This window comes from Scleropages formosus, chromosome 22 (genome assembly GCF_900964775.1).
Source record: "Scleropages formosus chromosome 22, fSclFor1.1, whole genome shotgun sequence".
Taxonomy (NCBI): domain Eukaryota; kingdom Metazoa; phylum Chordata; class Actinopteri; order Osteoglossiformes; family Osteoglossidae; genus Scleropages; species Scleropages formosus.
The window spans coordinates 13,278,345-13,299,534 of record NC_041827.1 but is presented as its reverse complement, the minus strand read 5'-3'; the positions used below and the strand labels follow the sequence as shown (position 1 = coordinate 13,299,534).

General features: G+C 40.3%; 1 protein-coding gene across 1 annotated transcript; it reads left to right on the top strand.

Moving 5' to 3' along the window:
* Window positions 1-1,062: 1,062 nt before the first annotated feature.
* Window positions 1,063-21,051, top strand: LOC108931082 (SWI/SNF-related matrix-associated actin-dependent regulator of chromatin subfamily D member 1). The gene is made up of 13 exons (XM_018746682.2): window positions 1,063-1,262; window positions 8,778-8,950; window positions 9,279-9,321; window positions 9,631-9,753; window positions 10,146-10,268; window positions 10,646-10,762; window positions 10,921-11,022; window positions 11,852-12,013; window positions 13,504-13,601; window positions 13,706-13,841; window positions 15,811-15,933; window positions 16,230-16,331; window positions 17,930-21,051. Exons 1-13 carry the CDS (start codon window positions 1,077-1,079, stop codon window positions 17,981-17,983), a joined length of 1,542 nt encoding a protein of 513 aa, XP_018602198.1. The 5' UTR covers window positions 1,063-1,076; the 3' UTR covers window positions 17,984-21,051.
* The last annotated feature ends 139 nt before the right edge of the window (window positions 21,052-21,190 follow it).

Genomic DNA, 21,190 nt, shown 5'->3' with positions numbered 1-21,190 from the left:
AAACACACAACTTGAGGATAATTGCAGGTTTTAAGGTTCAGCCAAACAGTCCCTGAGAAGCTGTTACTCCCCCATACTTGTTGCCGTATTACAACATTTCAAAAACAACAGATTAAAGTGAAACTATTTAGCAAAGATACCATACAGAATATTAGACACTATAATAAAGCTATTCAACTCAAACAAATGCCTACTGTACACTGATAAATTAAGGATTTTTCTTTAGATGTCATTACTTTCACATTTTTGAATCCAGACATAATAATACTATTTATCAGATACACAGAACATTACTTCAAGAAAGGCAACTCGTATCTTTCATTACATCTGAAAAATGGTTTAACAAAATGACAAAGCTATAATCCAGAATAGTCCAATATGAGCTCACACTGTTCAAATAAGTTAATGAGAAATGTATATTTATCTAAAATACACAGTTAAGCCACACTTGGTTAGGGATGTATTCATTAAAAAAATACTACTGTAAAAAGTGTAATGTACTCTGCCTTTGTCATGCTGAAACACCAAACATATCTCAATATCCAGCCATTAATTTTTATTAACCGCTTGTCCTGTTTAGGGTTCTGAGGATGTCTCAATATAATTGTATCAGTAAATATCCTCTTATAATTAAATTCAACTTAAATCCCACTATATCAAAATCACTCCTGCTTCAGTGCTTGCAGGTTTTTACAGTGTAATGAATGTCTATGTCATTCATGTCTTATTTGCCTAGTTTGTCATCTTGGCACTTGTAAAGTCTCGCATCATTACTTCCCAAGATTTACATGTCACAATGTGAGCCTCGTTAAAGTAATGAAAAATTATTATCAAATGATTTAAAAGTGATAATGTTCTAGCCAAACGTTACGCTGTAAGCGCCAAAACAGCCCGCATGCCAAATAAAAAGCACGTAAGCACGGCCGGCACTGACTGCGCGCATGCGCGCCACATCTACAAACGCTATACAGTGCTCATACTACTGGCGCCAAATCCATGAATGAACGGTCGCAAATCTCGCGATATTTCCAACTACGGTTCTACGGACAACTAGGCGCTTACTTTCAGCTGAGAAAATGGCGGCTCGTGGTAGCTTCCAGACGCCGGCGACTGGAGGCGGTGGTGGAGGAATGGGCCCGGGACCTCCAGTAACCGGTGGTGCACCGGGAATGGGCCCAGGGACTCCGTCTGGAAGAATGGGACCCTCGACTGGCGCACAGAACCATCTGTACCGTTCGCCGATGCCCGGGCCCGGATACCCGGTAGGACAAAACACAGGGGAACAAAGAGAAGCGGAGGAGAGGGTCGGGAGACGTGGTGGGAAGCCACCGGGGGAGAGCAGGACATGAGAAGTGCGGCTCCGCGGTTCACCTCTAAATTTCGCTCATCTTCCACAGTCTGCGAGCGGGTTATTATTACGACAGCTGATGATACTTGGAAAGAAATAATTTCGATTCGATTGTTTTTCGCAAGCGGGCCAAGCTGCAAGCTAAGTAACCGTGTGTGTTTGGTAAAATGATTTGAAATTAATTGGGAAACAACCGTGAAACTCAGTGTCATTTGATGGTCTAAAAATACTACTCACTCACTGAACGACCAAATCGATCGGGCTCTTTTTTTATAACTTGAAGGAACGTCACGTGAAAGTTTCCTTTCACATCATTTTTGCGAAGCATTGAGATAATGATCATCGATATGTTGTTCAAGCCGTTAAATGAAACGATTTACTTGATAGTTCTTGTTGGCATGCAGACGTGCACAGGCCAGGGGTTGCCAGACTTTGCGCGAAAAGTGGGGGATTCGCTCTTCATTTGAATAGGCGAATTGTCGCACCAGAGATGGAAGACCTGGCAACCCAGCGTGTAAGCCACAGTCAACGTGCTCCGCGGCCATGAGTGAGTTGCCACCCACAGGGTCAGTGGGGCTTTTCACTGTCTCCTGCTAATGCAGTTCTCCAGTCACACCATGAGAATAAAAAAAAGCCGTCCACGTGTTGTCCGATGGAGTTCTGGGTTCTAAAACAGCAGGATCTCACTGAAAATTTTCAGTCGTGTCTCGGCCTATTTCAAAATTTGAGCCTCTTCTCCATTCCCAGAGTATGTAAGCAATTAAGTTGCCATACACAGATATTTTTTATCAGGCTAACACCTCTGTCTAAATTACCTTACAGATTGGTTAGAAAAAGCAAAAGTTTTTAATCGGTCACAAGGTAATGTGACTGATGACAATCCAGCGTGAAATATTGTTTACGTTACTTCATTCAGCAGACACTTCTGGCCAAAGTGACCTCTAATTAACACTATGTAGTGTTACCAGCTCACACCTTATTCGCCCTAGGTGACTTACACTGCTTACAATGAGTCACTCATCCATACATCAGTGATACTCTCACACTATTGGTGACTTAGTCATCAGTCCACCTGAACAGCATATTTTTGGACTGTGGGAGGAAACCAGAGGAACCCCATGCAGACAAGGGGAGAAAATGCAAACTCCTCACGGACTGAGCGGGGATCAAACCCAAGGCCTCTCACACCACTCATGCGCTGTGAGACAGCAGCACTACTCGCTGTGCTACCATGTCAACAGGTATCACAAGATTGACCATGAAGATGCAATCAGTTGAAGTTTAACAATTCAAAGACTGAAAGGTAAAGTCGGGCTATAATATACAAGTCAGGATTGAGAACTGGGTGAGAAACTAAGAGGAGGATAATCGTGCGTAGAAGAGATGCTCAGTTCCGGGAGAGTTGGAGAAATAAGCAGGGAGTGAGAAGACTGGTGCCGTGTCTTGTGCTGAGTGGAACCTCATTCGGTACCTTGAGAGCAAGAAGGCAGATTCTCCCCTGTGTGCTTGGAGGGAGGAGATGTGGGGGAAATAAATCAAGGAGAGGCACTACAGATATTTTCATTCATTGCTCCTCCTACACAAAAAGAACATTGTGTAAAAATGTTATACACATATGGTGAGAGAGTGCAGGAAGTGTGCGTGTTTCCACCAAGAGACCAAATCTTACATGGGTTTTCAGATAGCAGCAGGTCTTCGGAATGGGGACGGCCCGGAACTCAAAGTTCAAGCCCCCAGCTCAAGTCCTAATGAGAGGCAGGTTATTAGTGTCACGTTTTATTCTAGGGTGGCATCCCAGAGACCTTTCCAGGAATCTTTCTAGTCACTTGATTAATGGAAATGTAGGCTGAATGTTTTACCCCTCCGAATCAATTGGAAGCAATTCCCATTTTGATCGATTAAGAGTCAGCCTTGAGCGTTACAGAAGATTAGTTCAGAAGCTCTTAGACTCTGTTTACATCAGGGGTTCTACTGCAAATGCGACAGGGAACAGACATTAGGTGAGAGGGGAAGCAAGTAGGGTGAGCACTCCAGGAGCAAGTAAGGAAGGTCCTGGTGGAAATTCTTGGGGGAGTGAAGGCATAGTAATTCTGGTAAATTGTGATATTTTTTCACATTTTATTCGCATGGATGACATTTCTTTCCCTTCTGTTTTTCATTAACTTTGTGCTAATTTGCCATATATTAAACACAGATAGTGCTAGAGAAAGTACAAGAGCATACTATATTAATTTAAAATTCATGAGTTAAACTGACAGATTAGTAGCTGTGTGGTGTTACTGATTAGAGCAGGCGTGCTCAGTTCATTGTCCTTTTGTCCTAGTCCTTCTCATAGCATCTATTCCACTGATGGTTTTCATCAAGGGTCAGAACAGTCTAACCCCTTATGATCTTTTTTTGTAAAATATTAGTAGGACTTTTATTTACAAAGACACATCCTTGTTTTTGCATGTTGAAACTGACAAGACTGATATTTGACATCAGTTTCTACGAAAGCCTGCATACCCTATGCTCTGCAGGAAAGAGAATCTGGTGTCTGTTGGTCATAGGAACAATGTAGGTGGAAATAAAGTTTTTGATGACATATTAATTTTTGACTTAGCCCTGTTGCCTCGCCGCATCTGAGCGGTTCGAGTGTAAATTCAAGTCCAGCTCGGTCTTTGAGTTTGCGTCTTCTCCCTCGTGTCTACGTTTGTTTCCGCTGGTTGCTCCTGTTTCGTGCCACACTCCAGGGACATGTTTCACGTGAACCTGCAAGGTTTAATTTCCCATAGTGCGTGCCTGAGTGAGCAAGTGTGTGCATTTGTGGCTACCTTGCAGTAAATTGGCACTCTGTCCAGTCTGCCAGTCTGTACTCCTAGAATAGGCTGGGTGATTCTGGGATAGGCCCTGGATTGCAGTGACCCTGACTTGAAAAGGGCTTAATGGAACTGAGTTCTGTTGAAGAAGCAGTGCAATTCTGGGGCACGGGAGCAGTCATAACAGATGAATAGTCAGCTTGTGCTTCAGAAATACAGGTGGTGGCTGAAATGTGAACTGTACACAATCTGTGAATATCAAATGATTAAGAAGTATGTCCACTTTTTGTCTCAAGAATGCCTTAGGTCTTTTCCTTGATTGTTCTGCAAGTGCTGAACTACATGGAGTAAAGTACTGCACTCATTCTCAATGATGAAAGCCATCCACTTATTTGAGGAACTAAGGAGGTGCAAATCTACTCAGCTCCTGGTGCTTTGAAATTGCTGTGAGGGTTGAAGGATTGCGTGGTTGGAAAATCATTTGAGTTCATCCATATCTGTATGTGGGAGTTCTGTCTTGGAATAAGGGAACATCATAAGGGAATGAGTTCTGGCATATTTTGAATGCACCAGGTTGTCTAGAGCAGTTTATTTGTTTTCCTTTAAATGACTGTACAGCAGCGCTCCGGTTTGGAAGTTCATTCCACCGTTACTTGCCAGAGTTAAAGATGAGGCCCTGTGGAGGGCTGAATTCTAAGGGACATTGTCCTCTGAACACTCCAAGGATGACTGAAGTTCTTCAACAGGGTTGACGTTCTGTAACCTTGAGGGTCTTATATGTTAACGCATCTGTGACCTTTACTGGCATTCGCAAGATATTTACATTTATTCATTTAGCAGACGCTTTTCTCCAAAGCAACGTACATCTCATAGAAAATACAATTTGTGCATTACGTTAGGAGAAAGAGAGACATAGTTGTAGACGCGTGATTCTTAAGTACGGTTTTTCTTTCCATCGTTTGCACCAATGTTCATCACAGAAGTAGCTGCATAAAACTTTACCAGAATATCGCAGGTATTGCATCGAGTTTTGATACCTAAGACTTCCCAAAAAATGTTCATGAAATTTCTCAGAACTTTGTCAGGTAACCTATTGCTAGGAAATAGGTCAGCAATGTCATTTAGAAAAAAGTAGTCTAATAACTTAAGTTGAGCGTATTAGCAGGCACCAGATTTATATTTGCTGTTTTGTGAAACTGAAAGAGTACAAGGTCTCACGTTTGAGTAGTCATTCACTTTTTTTCCCCTTATCATCCAGATGCTTTTCCAAATCAGTATCTGAAATAATATCTGCATCAAAGTGCTACACTTTGCTGTCATTAGGCTATTGTTTATCTTGTATGAATGACTAATTTTTCTTTAATATCTCTTAAATCCCTAAATGATGGTCATTTGAAATTTACATTCTGTAAGTACTAATTGAGCGTGAAATAAGCACTAAGGACTATTATTTTGGAACTATAGCAAAAATATATTTTTCTTATTTATAGAACAATCATTCTTGGTACTGCACCTTCATTTTAGCCTGGTTATTAAGGTGATATTCCACACCTCCACAGCCACACCCTTATCCCTGAAACCTTCTTGTCTTTGTTAGTTTCTGAGAAATATACCTTGTGAAAAGATTTTCTTTTTCACCTCTCGGTGTCCTTGACTGCTAGCTCACAAAACATGTCTCAATGGCAGCGTGTTCCAGTCAGCCAGAGAATTATTATTCATTATAGAACTACCAATTGTGCATTCGGAATGCAAGGTTACAGAAGAAGAAAAAAAGTTTAGAAAACTGTGAGGTACGGGAATGTTAAAAAATATACCGAGCTGTTCTTGTTAGCGGTATTCTGCTTTTTACTGTGGTTCGTGCTTTAAATGTTGCGAAGCGGAAAATGCGAGTTGTAACGCAAGCTTAAAAGCAACATGCTTTTCTGCAATATATTTACACATATGCCTTGAGTATGTTGTTTTCTTGCACTGTGAAATAACTAACTATTTCTGATTTTATTAATTGAAATCCAAGTTTATAAGGTGAGTGAGCATAATGTCGTTATTTGAGATGCAGCAGATCTCATACAGGTGCTGCTGTGTATAGACTCCTGATGCAATGCTGGGGGTCGTCGCCGGCTTTTGAGCGTGGAGGAAGCGTTGCTGAACCTTTGAGGTCTTTGTGCTGTGGAATTGTTTACAGTGGCCCTGCAAGCTTCTGCTTCATCCTGAGGTGCTTGGGCTGGGGGGGGGCTGACGGAGAGAGAGAAGGAGAGACAAACACAGGTGTGCTCTGCTGTGGGCTCGAGGCTCTCTGCAGTAGCTCCAGGTCTCTGGAAGCTCTCGCTGAGAGACGAGGGGGCTCTTTCACGTTGTCAGCCATGCACTCGGAAACACGGAGCCGGCTGTTTGAGTTCCTGGCTCACGGCTTGGTGAGTACGTCCCGCCACATATTGCGATTCTCCGCTTGCGTTCGCTTTTTTCCATGGTCTTATTCTTAGATTGGTTTCTCTTGAACGCCTTGGTTGCATACTTGTCATGTGAGCTACCGGAAGTAAGTAGATGTACCACTGGAACTTTGATAGTGATCTGGTTTTCTTTTTTTTTTTTTTTCTTTTTTATTTAAATTTTTTTAAATGCCCCATGTATACCTGCATGTATGGAATGCGATTATGCAAGTCAGTGTGGTGTACTGTTTAAGAGCGCTACCGGATAACACATTTTAGCAGAAGTATGTTAAAAGAAAAATATGAAAGTAAAGTTTTGATCCTTTTTGCAGTGTAACTTGGATGGTAAATGTCTCTGTAGACCTTAGTGGAATGACAGCATTGTTCCTGAAACATGACTAAGGCAAAGCTCAAATGCAGATTTTGGAACTGTGAAGGACCATGGTGTGGGGTTCAGGTACTTGGTGGAGAGCTTCTGAACTTCCGGAATGCTCTTACCAGAACACTAGTGGCATCTGAATGTTTAAAAGTGGCTTTATTGTTTTTCAGAACTAGTTTCTAGTCCTAGAGATAAGTATGGGGAGGTGATTTTAGTATCAAATTTGAGTCTGTTGTGGAGGCACATATCTACATCAGGCAGATGAAGTCAAGATGACCCACTGGTAGACTGTCTCCGTGGTATGCTGTGAGTTTTCCCCACTCCTAGTGATTTGACATTGAATGACCAGCCCTGTGACATTTGCTACCTAACAACATTGATAGTCTTATCTGCTTATGTACTGAAAGTGACGTAAAAATGTATATCTGCTTTAGCTTCTTTTAACTTCGGTTGTACGTTTTTCCCCCCCTCTCTCTGACTCAGAGACTAAATGTATTTGTTCAGAATTTCCTAAATGGTGCCAACTGCCTGTAGAAAAAAGGATCGAAAAAGGCAGGAGAAATGGTTATCCCAGTGTTATCACATCTCACTTTATGGACTGATATTCACACTTCTCAAAAAATAACAGAAGTTATGATTTGAAGTTTTTCAGTCTTTCTGTCTCCCGGTTAATGACGAGTTCTTTAATCATGCAGCGATAATGAGGTTCTTCATTCCTTGACAAATACTTTTTCTATGGCATTCCAACTCATTGTGTAAATTCATAAAGGCAAATTTTTGTTGCATTAGTGTGAACAATATATAGGTTACAGAATGATGCTTCCATCCATCCCAAGTGTTCTGTCGTGAAGCAATTTGCTTGTTAATGGTAGCTGGTAGAATAATATGTGTTCCAGCCCTTGTGATTTGGTGTCTAACCCAGATATTCCAACCCATAATGGGTCACTGAAGATGGCAGCCCGTTGGGGCACACATGCTACCTGTTGTAGCTGTTGTATTGTCTTTCTTTTGTTTCACCTTGCATCCTTTTTCATGTTGTACCAAGACTGTATGACACCAGGTGGATCTTAAGCATGGATGCGAAACATGCATATCTCTTCCTTAGCACACAGTTTAAATATGTCTGCATGTACCGTAAGCTTGCTTCATCCCAAGTCCGGTATTTAAAGAGAACGAAGTGCCATCTGACTTGAACAAATTTGTCTTCATTAGTGTGCATGGGGCAGGTATTCTGTGACAACTTGTGTAATAAAGGGGGCATTTCAACATGTCAACTCGGATGGTAGAAGGGAAGATGCTGTTCTGGAGGATAACCCATAGAGAGGTCAGCTGTTCGTCCATACCAAGGCAGATTATAGAGAGTAGCAGTGAACTGTCTAGTTAGAGCATGGCTCGTGAGCTTTCTGTATCGGTGAAAGTCAGAGAGAAACGGCTCTGGGTCCTGTAATGTGGGCATGTCCCACTTTGTGGAGTGCTCATGAGAGCTGGCAGCACCTCTGTGGTGCGCTGGAGTAGAAAGGCTGCAGAATGGTCCAGTGACTGCTGTAGCAGCTCTGCTGCCCTTGTTCCATCTATTTAATTCCAAAAGTGAAGTTTCTTGCAGTTTCTTTCTTCTGTTGTCTTGCTTTTTCTGGTACGTAATCCGGCAGTGTCTTCATTCCAAGGTACAGATGATTATAATCAAGTTCTTACAGGTTGTTTTCTGTGATGCATCATTTCTTGTCTGTTGGGAGGGATGTCTTCAAATCCAAGCCCTTTTGCTGTTTAATAGACCTGTTTTTGTTTTAGATCATGAGGAAATAACTTAAGGTGTTTCTCCTTTGCAGAGACCTGGAATGCCACCATCAAACCGGATGACTCCTCAAGGCCCGTCGATGGGACCCCCAGGCTATGGCGCTAGCCCCGTGTCACGGCCCGGTATGCCAGTCATGGACCCATCCCGAAAGAGACCTGCCCCCCAGCAGATACAGCAAGTGCAGCAACAGAGCCGCAATCAACAGTAAGCTCTCAGTGCCAAAGTCCCCCCCCCCCCCGGGTGTCTACATTTATAGTTATTCATTTAGCTAACGCTTTTCTCCAAAGTGACTTAGTTTTAAGCTACTAACAATTATTCATCTATTTATACAGCTGGGTAATTTTACTAGAGCAATTTAGGGTAAGTGCTTGCTCAAGGGTACTGTAGCTGGAGTTGGGATTCAAACCTGCAACCTTTGGGTCCAAAAGGCAGCTCTAACAACTATGCTACCAGCTGTCCCACCGTGTCTAGTAGTGCATGTTGTTTTTGTTTGTACTTCTTTAGCAATATCAATGGTCTGTTCTCCTTGCAGTGCCAAGAAGAAGAAGATGGCTGATAAAATTCTACCTCAGAGGGTGAGTCTCATTTGTATTCTCGGCCTCTTCTGTGAACATACTCAGACAGGCCTGTATAAGTTGGGCAAACACGACACGTAGCGCTTACCAAGAAATCCATTTACAGATGTAGGTTTCAACTGTCTTTGTTTTCACATTTGGTTATTGTTCCTTCTGCCTGATTACACAATACATCTGCAAAATATACGTTTCTGTACTATAAATATGTTTTTGTGAATATTTTTTTTCTCCTTGTAAATAATTTTTCCCCTGTGCTGTTTGAATTTGCCTGGCACTGTGTATATGCTGCCCTTCTTTTTCGACTCGCAGATCAGAGAGCTGGTCCCAGAGTCTCAGGCTTACATGGACTTGCTGGCATTTGAAAGGAAACTTGACCAGACAATAATGCGAAAAAGACTAGACATACAGGAAGCACTGAAAAGACCCATCAAGGTGGGTGAGCAACTTTTAGAAAGATTTCTGGAGCATTTGTCATTTATTGCAGTTTCATTTTTGTCTGTTGTGGAATTTAAACGGACAAGTATAGGGGAACACTTTACAAAAGTGTAATGTGAAAGGTTATTTTAACATAAGAAAAGGTATTTAGCATGCCTAGAAGTGTAGGTTGAAGTGTCTTTTCAACCGAAAATGGCAGAAATGAGTAACAGTGATGAACACAGATTGTTCTTAAACTAAGGTTTTTATATGAGCCTTTTTTTATAATAACTTGAATTGTAAGTAAATACAGGAACCTGAGTGGGTATTGCAGGGAGGGGTTACTGCTCTTAACTTCCACCAGCAGAAGTCAGGTCATTGTTCTCTTTAATATTTTATCCCCCCCCCAGCAAAAGAGAAAACTTCGCATTTTTATTTCCAACACCTTCAACCCAGCAAAGCCAGATGCAGAGGATGGGGAGGGCACTGTTGCCTCATGGGAACTTCGAGTGGAAGGGCGACTGCTGGAGGATGTGAGTGTAGCTGGTATAATCATTAGAAAGATCTGGTTTTGCATCAAAGCAAAGTGTGTTTGGTTTAATTCTTTCAACTACTACACTCTGGAGGTTTTATTTTCTCCAGTTTCAGTCCTCTATTTAGGCTGGGTTTCTTACTACAGTGAAGAAGATTCAAGGGGGAGAGTAAATGTCATTGCTTTTACATTTGTGTCACTGAATCTCATGGCAAACTGCTCAGTGTTAGTTTTTTCAGGATAGCTGGTTGTCTTTTTGTGGTCCAAGTGAGAGAGAATTAAACATAAGTTGAAACTACTGCTGAAGAGACTCATTCCTGTCATCCTTCAGCAAAACTCCTTTTCCTGGTGCTGAACAGCCATTTGCTTCTGTTTCAGACTGCTGTGTCCAAGTATGAAGCCACTAAACAGAAGAGGAAATTCTCTTCTTTCTTCAAATCACTGGTGATCGAGTTGGATAAAGACCTCTATGGGCCTGATAATCACTTGGTGGAGGTAAGTTTCAGTCCTTCTGTCTCTGCTGCATGTCATATGGAGGTGGGGGGGCAAGAGAGGTCACGTTCCTGTCATCAGGTGCAGCGGGATCCCCCATAATGCCATGTGTCTGTGTGAATTCCCATTGCACCCTGTTGATTTGATCCCCCTCTGCACAGTGGCACAGGACCGCCACCACACAGGAGACGGACGGCTTCCAGGTGAAGAGGCCAGGCGATGTGGGTGTGCGCTGCACTGTGCTGCTCATGCTGGACTACCAGGTAACCTGCAAACAACTCTGCGTGTTTTGTACATATTACGGGGGTGTGTGTATTTGAACTTGAACGTTTTACATGGAAATCTTGATGCTTTAAATATTCTGTACACTGTTGAAGTTTGTCAGCAGTAAGTATCAGTTTATACAAATCTAAGATGATCTGCTTTTGCATTTATTTGTTCAGATGATAATTTTTCCCCAAAGCAACTTGGTATATCTTAACTGCTTACAATGATATACCCACTCTTCCAGCTGGGTGTTTATTTCTGGAGTAAGTAAGTGTGTGTATCATGATCAGGGGTGCTATAACGGGAGGTGGGATTCCAACTTTGACCTTATGAGTCCAAAGGGAGCGGCTCTAACACCTTTACTTCTTGCTACCACTGTACGAAATCTTTCAAAATGACTATTTTTATTAGAATGAATTATGTGTGGGGAGACATGAGTCAAGGTAATCTTACAATTTCATGCAGTGTTTAAGCTTGTCCACCAGAGGGAGCATAATTTCCATTTCATTTTTTTGCTGCTTGTGCAAAGCAATTATTGATGAGTTTGAATTGTTACTGCGCATTCTTAGAATTTCACCAAACATCAGTATTTGTTATATGTTGAATTTAAATCACGTATTGCTCAGTCTAGCTCTGTATTATGTATTTTGAATATGTAAATACTTGGTTGTTATTGATAACAATAGAAGTCTGTTCTTTAAAGGTACACTGCTGCTTGAATGGCAGTTCTTAGACAAGGTCATGTAAGCGGTGTCTGTATGTTCTCCCTGTGCAGTGTAATTAAAGTTTTGTAATACAGCTTCAAACTCCTGCATTTACCCTCAGCCTCCACAGTTCAAGTTGGACCCTCGTCTTGCTCGCATTTTGGGAATCCACACTCAAACACGACCTGTCATTATCCAAGCGCTGTGGCAGTATGTCAAAAATCACAAACTGCAGGATCCCCACGAGAGAGAATTCATCAACTGTGACAAGTATCTGCACCAGGTAAGCTTACATTGAAATTTTTGAATGGGTGGATAGTTTTTAATGAACTTGTTTGCAGCAGTTAAGCTTTATGAGTGTTTTTCTTTCTCTGAGGACAATTTTATATTGATTCAATAATGTTGCAGTTCAGAATAGACTGAATAATATCTGTGTGGCTTGATAGTGTTTTGGTGATGAATCTGTTCAGATGGGAAATAAACATCAAAGCTGCTTGATACTCAGCCTCACATTTCTCTTGTCCTCGGGAAATATACTTGCATGTTATCTGACAAGCATATTTACACATTGTAGATTGTTCAGTGGAAATAAACTGCATTGAAATGTTTTCTATATTGTGACCAGCGTAACACTCAAATCCAGGCATCCCCTAATTTACGAACTCTTTACCCAAATTTTTATTACCATGGCTCTTGGCTTTTGATACCAGTCTTCAAATTACAAAACAAAAAATCAGTATGCTGAAGTTTTTCCTAAGCTGGTCTGGGGGGAGCTGCAGAAGTACAGTACAGAAATGTACTGTTGTTGGTGCTGTGTTCGTTGCTGTCTACTGGATATAACGAAAACAGGTTCTGAAATGTACTGCCTAGAAACATACATATTAATGACCTCAATAAATGTTCATCAAGAAGTGATTCGCATCTGTCAGTTGGTGTCTTGGAAATGAGTAATGTATCATGGGAAGTAAAGGGAATTCTCCAGCAGTATATCTGTTATATTACCGTGTTAAAATGTATTAATTTAGATGACTCTTTTATCCGAAGTTATAGTGTTAAGCTACCTACAACTACCCATTGATACAGCTGGACAATTTTAGTGGAGCAGTTTTATGGGAAGTACCTTGCTCAAGTGTCCTACGACAGTAGGTGAGATTGAAACCAACAACATACGAATTCAAAGACTGCAGCTCAAGCCACTATACTTGCACCCTTTAATTGTGCAAGTGATGTCAGCAGCTACTGAATGTTTCTGTAAGTTGGACCAAAAAAGCATCAGGTGCTCTTTAATAGAATGATTTCAGGCAGCACTGAGTATTAATAGAAATTTTGTCCCAGAGCTCAGGCTAGGCACATGTTTGGTTAGTGCTGCTGCTTTATCCTGCTAGAGACACACTGCTGGGATTCTTACTTTTCTATCTCCTCAGCCCTCCAACAGCACAGTGAAGGTAGATGGTTGTATTATTAAGATGTTTTGCTGTGTTTTAGGCCTGGGGGTTTGGATGGGCTGAGAACACTTTGCTTTTCAAATTATTTTAGAAAAAAAAATTAGATATACGTGCGCGGTGTTTTTGTGGAATGGATTAGTTTCGTAAATCGAGGGACACCTGTATAGTTTTACTGATTCTCTTGAATTCACTTTACAATTTCACGGTGTTTGTTAGAAAGGAGAGGGGATTCTAAATTACATTGTTTCAGAACAAGTTTCCATACTATTCAACACATTCAATACCCCTTCTCACTTCAGTGAATTCTTGCTTTCTGTTGTTTTCTAAGATATTTGAAACCCCACGTATGAAGTTCTCGGAAATCCCGCAGCGCCTGCATGCCCTGTTGATGCCCCCGGAGCCAATCATCATAAACCATGTGATCAGGTATAAGCCTGCCAGTCTACCATAACTGCACACTTCTCATTAGTTACCTGTGCATCCAAGGTCTTTACACCAGTGTGGTCCCCCCCCCCCTTCCTCCTCTCCAGTGTAGACCCCAATGACCAGAAGAAGACCGCTTGTTACGACATTGATGTGGAGGTGGATGACACGCTGAAGACACAGATGAACTCCTTCCTGTTGTCAACTGCTAGCCAACAAGAGATAGCTGGCCTCGATAACAAGGTAAACACCACCTGGCCTTTGTCTCTTTTCACTCAGAGTAAATTAAACAATGTACTCCTGTGTGGAATGTGGTTAGTTATTTAATGGATACCTTTTCTCGCTGTTGGCTTTTAAAGTATTGCACATTTTACACTGAAATGATTTACATTAAGTTTAAATGGATTTATAGAGTCTGCGGGGCCTGTTATGCAGATGTTCTCAAAAATCCTTCACAACTGTAGTTCGAACAGCCTTGTGGTTTAGTTTACGTGATCTGTGTGTCAAATTTCTGGTCCCGTTAGAACATATGAAAAAAAATTTCTGTTCCAGTATATACTGTCTTATATTTTAGATGTCTTATTTCTCCAATACAGAGTTGCAAACATTCCTTATCTAAACATTGTAAAGACCACAGAGCATGGCACACAAATACCACGCGTGCAATCGGGTGTTTCAGCAAATGCTCTCCTTGTTCCGGTTCAAGGCCACACACTAGCTTGAAATATCTGAGTGAGTACAGGGTTGGAGGAGGCATTGCAGAACCTCTGGGCTCTTTTTTTTTTTCTTTTTTTTTTGGGGGACTGCTTACAGCTAACCAGAGCTGCTGTTTTCAGCACAAAGTCTAATTTGTGTGCCTCTCTGTAACATAAAGCATGAGACACTCACATGCCGTGATGCACGTGTGGATGTTTATGTGATCCCTGTTCCTGTGGGTGACACAGCCTTAAGGCATTCTGGAGCTGGCTTTGTATGTACATTCAATAATGTGCACAATGCAAAATTGGGTGCAAAGGGCTGGTCTTAGTTCCTGATCAGATAAGAGTTGATCTCAAAATTTGCTAATACAAAGCTTTTGAATTGGAATCTTTTGGCTATTAGGTTTATTAATGTTCTTGGATTTTATGGCAATAATTGCTAATTGCACATTGCTGGATCCCCATTACCACAGGTGACACATTGCACTACCCGAATCTGCAAACAAAGCTAATGGAGATCTCAATGACCGAGTGTAGCCAGAGTCTGCCATGTCTTATACCAGTGTTCTTTAAGTGCTTTTTTTTTTTTTTTTAAATTTATTCTTGTAAATTTACAACATCTAATATGTCTTTGGATTGGTACACACTTCTCTTGTGTCATTGCAATATTTATCACTGCACTGTTAAGTCAGATTTGCAGAAATTGTTTTTCTCAGATCTTTTGACCACAAATGCCACCCCTCCCCGTCTTTTTGCTGTTTATCATATTCACCCATTCTTGCTGAGCAATCGATTAGTAGTTCACCATTTTGTAAATACTACTGTACATTAAGCTTTACTCTTTTTGCTGAGATGATACCAGAAAAATACTGAAGCTGTGGGATAGCTCTGTTCAACTATCTTTTGTTTTAAAACATTATTTGAATACAGACTGTGCATTGGAGCAAATCATTTTACCTGTGATGACTTTAATGATGTCTGTAATAATAGATGATGTAGTTGCTACAGCTTGTAATGGGGATGATCAAAGGTGTAGCGTCATGGAAAAGGCATATTTTTTCTTCCTTAACCTCAGCCCAACCACCTGTGCTTTTTGTCTGTTTAAAATTTAGAAATCTTGCATTTGCTTCAGTGAACTGTCAATTATTGAGCCTTGGATGTGTAAACAGGCCTCCAGTCAGCCTTAGTGCCAAAGTACTTGCTGTCTTTCCCTTTTTGCTGTGCCGCTTGTGGACTTTGTTAGTGTGCAAGGATGAACTTTAAAAAAAAATGTATTCTCCAAATCTGAAACAGCAGCTCAAAGTTTATGCAAAGTTTATACAAGGCATGCTTGTCCTTTTTTGTGCTGACTAAAAGTATAAACCTGTATCTTAAAGCAGATTGCCATTCAAATAAAAAGATTTAATATTTTAAATAATCAGTACTGTTTGTGAAAATTGTACTGACACATGGATATAAGTAAAAAGTCCCCTTACTGTGCACAGCCCACCACTTGTGCTTTTCGCTTGTGACAGATCCATGAGACCATTGAGACTATCAACCAGCTGAAGACACAGAGGGAGTTCATGCTGAGCTTTGCCAGAGACCCCCAGGGCTTCATCAACGACTGGCTTCAGTCGCAGTGCAGAGATCTCAAGGTAAGAGGGATGGAGAGCAGTGTATGAATTAAGAGGACAACAGATTTCGTGTGTGAGGAGTGCACTGCAGGAGTATTGAGTGGAGTATGAGGAAAATTGGTGGCAGCAGTTATTTTGTTATGTGACTGACCCACTGTGCTTGATTGAGATTAAAAGGCTTTAGTTCCGTATGAATTTCAGTTCCATCCTGGCCTATTAATTGGAGTTAAACTTTGTATTAAAGACATTCTTTGACAAATTAAAAAGGACTGTGTGTGTGTGTGTGTGTGTGTGTGTGTGTGTGTGTGTGTGTGTAGACCATGACAGATGTAGTGGGAAATCCTGAAGAGGAGCGGAGAGCAGAATTCTACTTTCAGCCCTGGGCTCAAGAAGCTGTATGTCGATACTTCTACTCCAAGGTAAGTGTCTCAATGCAGAAGTGACAGGTAGTGTGATAGATTGAATTGGGTCAGTTGTCAGATAGCTAACAAAACTTAAAAAACCCAAATATTGAGAGAGATGGAACAAAACTGGTGTTCCACGGAGAGAGCGAAGGTATTCCAGTTTGTGTTCCGCAGCTATGTCTCCTCCTCTCAATGTAATGCATAAATTGTACTTTTGCTGAGATGTACGTTGCTTTGGACAAAAGCGTCTGCTAAATGAGTAAATGTAAATGTGTGGGTTTCTGTTATCTGTTCATTCTGTGTAATAGCTCTCTTGCCCTTTCTGGAGCTGTCCCATGCCAAAGGTGGTAGTTGTGCCACTCCTCCAGTCGGCACTTAACTCTCCTACATGGCGACAAGTTATTTGTGGCACAGAAATGGGATGAATGTAGGAAAGCAAAAGGGACTCAACTTGAAGTGTAATGGGACCGTTTAGGCTGTTGAAGGAAAATTACACGCACTCACGAAAATGCGTTAGAAACTGTTGCGACAGAAGCTGAAGCCTACGAAAAACTTGATGTTTTGAGGCCAGCAGAGTGTGTGTGTGTGTGTGTGTGTGTATATATATATAATATATGTTTTTATTCAATGTAACTGCTTTCAATGTAACTACTTACATGCTGTAGAAAGCCCATGGTCAAAATACATTCCTATTATAGCATAATTTTTGTGTTTATATTGAATTAAAAGCATATATATATATTTACTACTGTGAGTGCTGGTCTCATAGCACTTCAGTTTACTCTGGTATCCGGGTTAATGTTTGTACATTTTTGTAATTATTTTAATTTCAGGTTACATTTGCTTTGTTCCTGGTTGGGTGCAATTTACACATGCACACATGTCCACTACAAAACAATTTGGATTTTTGATTTTTGTTTGCTTTAGCCTTCTGAAAAATAACTGGGTTGAGTGGGTTATCTTTTTACATCTGTGTCGATCACCTTTTCTGACCACATAGCCACTTGTTCTGCTTGTATACACTTGTTTGGGTGTTTTCTGTGTTTCATTTACTTTAGCACTGCTATGACTGTAAGTTCTCTTTGCAAAGATACTCTGACACGCCAAACTACAGTCGGTCAACTCTTAAACCTACCGAACTTTAATTCTGTGGAGAATCATTAATTTTAAAACATTTAAACTTTTCTAAATGGTTGTATCGTGACCAGTAAATATTTAATCCTGTTGACAAGATTTGGCTTGTTCAAGAGGCACTGTATGCTTCATATCATAATTGTTTATTTTTCGTAACTTCACATTTTGAGTTGCATGAACACGTGACAGGTTGTCAACACTAGATTAATTCTTTGACAACCAAGTGGGATGTCCGCAAACATTTTTAGTCCTTCTGTGATGATTGCACTTGGTGGGTTGAGTGGGAATTTAGTCATGTAGATTATTGTAATGTCACATGGTAACTTGGACCATTTGGGCATTAGCTAATGAAGATACATAGTACACCTTTCTCCATAGTGAAGAATAATGCCTCAAAACTTACTTGTATCAAATAACTGTTTTGTGTCTGGGTTTGTTTCAAGTTGCTAAAAATGCCTCCCCATCCCATCTGACTTCAGGTGCAGCAGAGAAGACAGGAACTGGAGCAGGCTCTTGGGATCAGAAACACATAGACCAGGAACTCATTCTACTCACATGTTTAACTGTCACTATTCCAGGAGGCAGTGGGGTCTGTAGTGTTGCAACTCCAGTGTACTAGGGCTTTTCCCATATTTAAAACTTTTACTGAAATATATAGACTCAGTGCTTGTGAAGAGTGAATGGTGCCAAATGTAGTCGGGCCATTTTCTGCTGTAGCCAGAGAACAGCACATTTCTTATTCCTCCCGTGATCCGCTGCCTTAAAATATTTTAAATGGATTCCCTTCACAAATTGTGTGCTATGCTTTAAGTCACCATGTGCTGTAAACTCAAAATGAGTGCTTTCTAACTTACCTCGGCAGTTCCACTGTACCTGGCCTGAGTACCTTTTCATTTAGTTCGGTGCCCACAGAGGTTAAAGCTACTTTATTCGCTAAACTTCTTTGCTCACTGTGTCATGCTGTTGGACATTAAATTTAAAGGAAAAGTAAGCTGAAATTCACAACTCTCATGGGTGATATACTGTATTTGATAATGACTGAAATGGTTCTGTCTCCACAAATGTTCCTTTAGGGGTTCTGAATATACATTTCTGCTTATTGGGCTGTCTGAATTAGATTGTCATGGTGCCTGCAGCCCAGAGAAGAAGGAATGTTATGTTCTAGTGCATCTGAAGTTTTGGGTTTTTTTTTTTTTTTTTTTTTTTTTTTGGTCCCTCCCTCCTTAATGTAGCCATCTTTTTGTAACATAGTAGAGGTGTGGAAAATTATAGCCTGACAATTATACTGTTACCAGTTGTTCAAAGTATTGTTCCCTATAGTGATTATGAATTGTATTTAGTCCCCACATATCCTAAATACTTAAAACTAGTTGAAGGTGGGATTACCTGCATAATGATATGACATGTTGGATTGTCTTAAGGGGACCATAATGACGTTTTTAAACTTTGCCCTTTTTCCCTCTTGCTTTCTTTGGGTGGTGACTTGCCCATCCTTGAATCTTTATGGACCATTTTTATGTTTCTGTAATCAGCTGTTTAAAATGTTTCTTTTGCTTTAGCAGGTAAAGAACATTAAAAAAAACAGCAGGTGATTCTTGAAATGTTGTATATGACTATAAATCCTTTGCATAGCTAACTTGGAGTCAAGACCATTGAAGGAAAGTCATTCCTCTGAGAAGCCACCCTTTATTCAGTTTTGCGTTCAGTTGTGCGTTAGGTCCTGATGAAGCCCCATCTGGAACATTTTGTAAACCCAGTGTGATTTTAGGGCTATTCATCTACTGAGTCAGCCGGCTAGTCTTATCCCAATAAGAGCTCAAGAGAAAAGAATTAGATGTGTTCAGTTCAGCAAATGGAATTAAGAGATTCGCTGAGTTGCTAGAAGAAACTCCTCCTGGATGTAGCCCCCAAGGCTGTAGCTGAACAGCCCTACTGTAAGTGCTTGTATTACACAGCAGTTCTAGTGGTAAGCTGAAACACATTAGATCACTACTGACTTGTCTGTCAAATATTTTCAAAATCTGCTGAAGCCATACAGAATCTTTAAGTTATGTACTAGGTAACAAGCAAAGGTGATATATTTAAGATATTTACAATTGTAACTTGTTTTTGTTAGGGAGTAGAGTGCTGTGTGTGAATTGTTTAGTTTTGTATTGTGTTTACAGGCTCTTCAATTCTCAGGGTTCCTGCACAGGTGTGAAAATGTGGAAAATTTGTTTGCTTCAGGTAAGATGTTTGGGGAAATTAACAAGCAACATCCTGGAAAAAATATGGCTCAGATTAACATTAACTTCTTGCTTGTCTGTGATACAACAAAAAGACTAACTGCATACAAAATAGAACCGCAATTGGCCTGGATTTGTTATTGTAGACCACTTAATATTTTAAAAGTTAGTTGAAAAGTGATACTGATGCATTTGACAAATTTAAGACTTTTTTGGTACTGCTTGGGGAATGTTTTTAAATGCAAGGCTTGTACATTTGACAATGGCCTGTACTTTTACTCATTCAGCTAATGAATTGTTCAGTTAAATGTTAATGTACTTACTTTGCATGCCATGTTTTAATCAACCAATGAATATAATTATGTATTTTCCTTTTAAAATGAATCTTTAAAGGCTCTCCATACATATTACTTTTGACCTTATCAAGTTTAATTCATATTAACATCCAATTTTATAATTGGAGACCGTGGTGCTATGACTGATTCTGAACCCATTTTTCTTCTTTATTGAAGCCAAAATCTGTTTGATATATCACTCGCTTTGCCCAGAACAGGGTTGTAGTAATGCTGCATGTTCATTCACTATTTGTTATAATTACTGAAATAAACCATTTGCGAGTAACTATGTGCTAAATAATTATAAAATATTTTACAATTGGATGCAAACCCATAAAATCAGACAGGTATTTTTTCTTGAGCAAAGTAACTTCAAATGCACTAGTATACTGTATGGACAGCCCTTGCATTAAAAAATTTCCGCATCTCCCTTTTTTGTGGATCACAAAACATTATTGCAGCATTCCAGTGTATTAACCATCTTAAGTTAAAAAGTGAGGCGCTGTAAATTATCGCTGTTCATCTGTTGTGCTGAATTAGGCCTGACCAGCGTGTATCGGAGAGAACTAATCTATGGTCTGACGTCGGGGTGTAGTGTTACATCGACTCTTTAACAACCTGGTTATTCTAGCCAAACGGTTTTAGGTGCCCAAGCAAGATAGTACTAAATATTAACATTAGGGTAAGTCGTAAGGCAGCTAAGTGTGGTGACCGAAAACCGAAATTCATCAGGTGAAAAGTCTATGTATTTTGAGTTGCTGTAAACTTGTGACCTCCAGGAGTACTGCAAAGGTATCTTAGCAAAAATTACAGGAGCAATAAAAAAAATGTAGGGTTTACAAACTGAGTAATGAGTTTTTTTATGGAAACCTCCACACATACATTTGGGAAGACTTTGAAATTCAGAAAAGGCAAATGTGCAGGAACCCTGAGCTCTACAAGTTTTTGCCCCAAGTGTGCGAGACTGTTCTGGCTGAAGCTTTTCTTTTTTTTTTTCTTTTTTTGTGGACCAAATGTAATTTTATTTGCAATGTGTTTTACCCCAAGTTTTAATAAAAGCATCTATAGTTGAGAATTAATGTTTTTTTCCCCCCCATTGAATACGAATGTGTGTAATATTTCTTACCAGCTGTACTACTGATCGCAAATGAAACAAGTGAATTTGTAGGAGTATAAGGAG